The following is a 4906-nucleotide window of genomic DNA, read 5'->3' as shown; positions in this document are numbered from 1 at the left end:
ACAAAAGTTTGATTTATAAACAAAATCAGGCTGTGTGTAGAGGAGTTTACCTGTTAGGCGTGATGACTTTTAATGTCCCTGACAATCTTTGTAGCTAGTTGTTAGCAACTGCTTTTTTTAAAACAAGTATAAAAGCTTTAACAAAAGCACACGGCAAATTACTGTTGTATTTTATGCAATAGAATAAAAAGTAAAACTGTCTTAAGCTTGTGTTATTTCAGGCATTTAACCAAAAAACCCATCAGGGCGATGGGAAGTGCTAAAATGCTAACTCGTTTCCGGGTTTTGGCCTACAAATATGTCATCCCTGCAGCACTCTACTTTGAAAAGTCTAAGCATAAAGGAAGTGGAAAGTTTATTTAACTACTTCATAAGTTCATGAACAAAGAGTGTCATTTGTGAAATGTCTTCTTTTTCTCAGGAGTGAAGATTTCCTTAACTTTCTGATCAGTCTGAAACAGCAGTGCGGTTACTTGACAGAAACCTTACAGGATGTCAACAGCAGATTCCCACGTAGCCCTGCTGAGGTCTGTTGTGTTCTTTACGTATCCGAGTCCTGTGTAAAACATGACCAGTTAGAAGTATTCCTGTCTGTTTCTTTAGTTTCGTATAGCCAGGCTTTTGATTTGTGGTAGTCTGGTCTACATTGCTTTATTCTGACCAAGCACCCACTTAGAAAGAGACGTGTAAAGCAACCAACAACAGTCATTTTTTTTTTTTATGTGCTGTTTAGAAGTGGATCTGAATGAAAGATAATTAAAATAACGGTACATTAGCCAAATGGTTGTACACAAAACACTGCAAAAATAGGAGGGAAATGTATAGACATTGTCAAAATTCACAAAAAGAGAGTTTTGTGTGTATGTGTTCCATGGTGAGAAAAGATCGAGTTTGAAGAACATTGAGGAATGGTTAATTTTTAATTTAAAGCAAATAGCTGTGACTAGACTGGACTGCCCAATTTTATATTTGTGAATGACTGATCTCTGCCACAACGTTTTAAATAAACATTTTTACCAACAATAAATATGCAATCTTACTTTCAAAATTGCTCCATCTGTCAAAAAACTTCATCTGGACGAAATGATTCCATCAGTTTAAGTGTGCATGGCCTCTGAGAGTAACTTCCAAGTGCCTGAAATTATCCAGGACCACAGTCTTGAATAAATGGGAACAAATGAGTTCAATTGTATTTTAAACCTTCACATAATTTTAAAAGTGTTTTCAACTGAAGTGGCAGTAGACAGACAGAGCTATTGTATCTCACGTTTTGTGCCTGCTTGTATGTGATGCCTTTGTTTGACAGGTTGTTCTTACATGTGATCCCAAGAAAGAGGCTCAAGCCCTTTGCACCGAGCTAGTAACTCAGACAGGAGACCTCCAGAAAGAGATTCTCTGTCTTAAGACCCTGCTCAGCAAGGTCAGTCATGTCCACATTCCTTCATGTCCTCATCTTTCTTCTTCTCTGACGCTTCTATTTACAATAGTTTTGTCTAGTAAAAATACTGTGAGAGCAACAGGGGCAGCCGTTTCATCCCTCTTAGATGTTCCTATAGTCTCTTTCATGATGATGACGGGTAATCATTTGTGAACAAATAAATTGAGGACGTTATCCGCTAGCACATTCCAGGGAATTTCTACAGCTCTCATCAATCTCCAATGTGAAATTAGTTTAATCAAACGTGTTTGTAGCTTGTTGTAACTCCTGTTGTTCTCAAAGCATTCAACATATGATTGATCAAAATATTCAAAATATAATCTTAATAGAATGCTTTCTTACATAGTGTTTTGTCTTTTGACATAAAAATTCACCATAACTTATTTTTCAGTTTAATCCATATATTGTTGGCATGCTATTCTTCTAAAACTACATTATACAACACTTTTCTAATAATTATTAGACATGCAATATGAATGCAATAATTAAGAGACTACATGAAATATGCATACTTAAAAAAAACACCACAGTTAAAGGAATAGTCCACTCAAAAGTGAAAATTTTCTGAAAATGTTCTCATTCTCATGCCATCCAAGATATAGATGAGTTTGTTTCTTCATCTGAACAAATTTGGAGAAATTTAGCATTACATCACTTGCTCACCAATGGATCCTCTGCAGTGAATGGGTGCCGTCAGAATGAAAATCCAAACAGCCCATCCCCTGTTGTCCTCTCACATCAAAATCCACCGACATGTTTGTTTAAAACCATTTTGGACTGTTTTCGCTTATAAACGGTGCTTGATCTGTGCATATTTCTCTCCTGATTCAGACTTTTTCACTGGAAAAACAATATTATGATAAAGAATTTGTATTTTAGCAATGGCTTTAAAGTAAAAAATGCCTTGATGGATTTGTTTCATACAAATGAACAGCTTTTCGCTTCACAAGACGTTAATTGATGGACTGGAGTCATGTGGATTACTTGTGGATTGTGATGTTTTTCTCAGCTGTTTGGACTTTCATTCTGACGGCACCCATCCACTGCAGAGATCCGTTGGTGAGCAAGTGATGTAATGCTAAATTTCTCAGTCTGTTCCGATGAAGAAACAAACTCATCTACATCTTGGATGACCTGAGGGTGAGTACATTTTCAGCCAATGTTCATTTTTGCGTGATCTAATCCTCTAATTGTAAAAAAGGCTACAAGATATACATTTATATTTATTTTAAATTAAAACTACCAACACATATGTTATATACCACATAAAGTCTAAATTACATAGTCTCTTAAAGATAACATCTCATAAAAATGTGTTACTATCATTCTCACCCCAATATGCTCAGACGTGTATAAGTTCGCACACACACATGAAAAGCGCTCTAACCCCAATTTGGATGAAAGAGGAACAAGTCAACACTTCTCTTTTGGTACTGTATACAAACCACCATGAAGCACAGAGCTGATCGACCGCAGGACTGTGCTGATGCACCACGATTCAAAAGCCACACAGCAATCTCTTGCACACAGCTTTACACCCCAGTTTAGAAGGCAAGGGGTCATTTGCTTCTGCCTTTGTGTTCTGAGAACATTATGTAAACCAGGACAAAGCACAACCACCATTGGGACTACGCAGTAATCCCTAAAAAGTTTTTGGACAGTCAAGGAACTTACAATGCATGAATGTTTTTGCATTAGATGTCAATCGTCAATCTGTGCTGCAGGAGCATTTCTCAGAACTAACTTTACTTTCGTTAACTGGTGTCAAGTTTTTTTTAAATTTTTTTTATCTGAAGTATGAAGTCATTTCCTTCAGGTTCACACAGATGCCCTAGAAGGATACCCACGGTTATAGTTCATTGCATTAATGTTTGACAATCAGAAAGTATCTGAATACTTTTAATGCTGAAAACTACATCAATTTGGAAAGTGAGCCTGTAGTCCCTTGTAAATCAATGCATTAGAATTAAATACATTATCAAAGTGGCAATGACATTCACATTTAAGTCATTTATAATGCTAGGTGCTAGCATTTATTTATGAATTATTCAAAAGCAACTTTAAACTGCATTGAAAGTATAGATTTTAAAAGTCATGCATTCCCTGGGAGTCAAACTGTTGATAAAAATAATTACATTAAAAAATATAATAATAATAAATATATATATAAAAAAAAAAAGAAAAATAAAGAAAGTGATTTAAAAATCAATAAAATGAATATTTTGGTCAGTATTTCATCTCTGGCCTAGGCTTGTTTCCTGGTCTTTCTAGTAAACATGGAGTTGTAAATGAATATCATTGGCTTTGTAACAAATTGCTTATGTTCCTCTATTGTAAGTCACTTTAGATAAAAGCGTCTGCTAAATGCATAATTGTACTGTGTAAAAATAAATGTAAAAAAAAAAAAACACGTTTTAATGGGAAATTCTGGCTTGGTATTGTTTTGGAAAGATTTCAAAGGAATCAAACTATGATATGATACTTCAATTTTACAGATGCATGGATAAATCTGGCTGCTTTTCACTGTCTACTATCCTTTCTTTTACTACTGCAAGCGGAAGAGAGGCAATGGCCACCATCTTTCAGCTCTTTGAGAGATACACAACATTTACATCCTGTTGCGTGCATCCATTCCTCTGATCTACGTAAAAAGTAGGTGCATCCCGGACAAAATCTGCAACTTACTGCCGTGCATTTCGTGTTTCTACAAGCTTCTGTATGATTATCTATATGCCGCCTTTATTCTGGGCAGATAAGAGTGTCTAGATTCATTTTTGTGTATTTGTACAACATATTACCTGAGGTTGATGACCCAGTCGTTGGCCTCCAGGGGTTTTCCAGGGCTGGTTTACTGCAGTGTCTGCAGCATATCTCCCTCTCCTCTTGAACCTTTGGCTTCCTGTGGAAAATGTCGTCATGTTAATGCTCATTCAAAGATGTCCATATTTTCCATGCGTAACTAGCATAGACGATTGCTTTTAGGACTTTATTCATCATCAACAAATATCTTCAAACTGAGTCACTGCCTTTTCCGCTGGTGCCTCCACTGAAAGTCCAGACAACCAAACTTGGATCCAAAAAGGCTTTTTTTTTTTTTTTTTTTTTTAAACCACTTGTTGATCTGGTCATCTAACACCTGCAGGTTCAGTTGCACTTCAAGAGCTGCATTTCCACACATTCTAGTGTGTTGGCTAGACCACAGCTAATTCGGACCAGCAGGTAAAGGTCAGTGAGAAGCCCACACGCTTTCAGGTGTTACAGCGGATTACCACTGCTAGAATCAACGTGTTATCACATTTGTGACATTATTTACGAGAAAGGGCACTAGCATTTAAGTTTTTTAAAACACACTTGACTGAATTTTCTAATTTCGAATATATAATCTTACAAACCTTTTATATATATATATATATATATATATATATATATATATATATATATATATATAAACACGTGATCTTATATTTT

At 35.8% G+C, this 4906-nt stretch overlaps 1 protein-coding gene across 2 annotated transcripts in view; it reads right to left on the bottom strand.

The window, feature by feature from the left end:
- Positions 1-4906, bottom strand: part of zbtb32 (zinc finger and BTB domain containing 32) — a 21744-nt gene that overhangs the window by 9470 nt on the left and 7368 nt on the right. For both annotated transcript variants that reach the window (XM_016503604.1, XM_016503603.1), the window contains one exon: positions 4237-4337. In XM_016503604.1, coding sequence (XP_016359090.1) covers positions 4237-4337 — 101 coding nt within the window. The remainder of the gene's footprint in view (positions 1-4236; positions 4338-4906) is intronic.

The sequence above is a fragment of the Sinocyclocheilus anshuiensis genome, unplaced genomic scaffold (assembly GCF_001515605.1).
Source record: "Sinocyclocheilus anshuiensis isolate Anshui unplaced genomic scaffold, SAMN03320099.WGS_v1.1 scaffold2874, whole genome shotgun sequence".
Classification (NCBI taxonomy): domain Eukaryota; kingdom Metazoa; phylum Chordata; class Actinopteri; order Cypriniformes; family Cyprinidae; genus Sinocyclocheilus; species Sinocyclocheilus anshuiensis.
The sequence above is the reverse complement of the archived record's forward strand: the minus strand, read 5'-3'. Positions and strand labels throughout refer to the sequence as shown.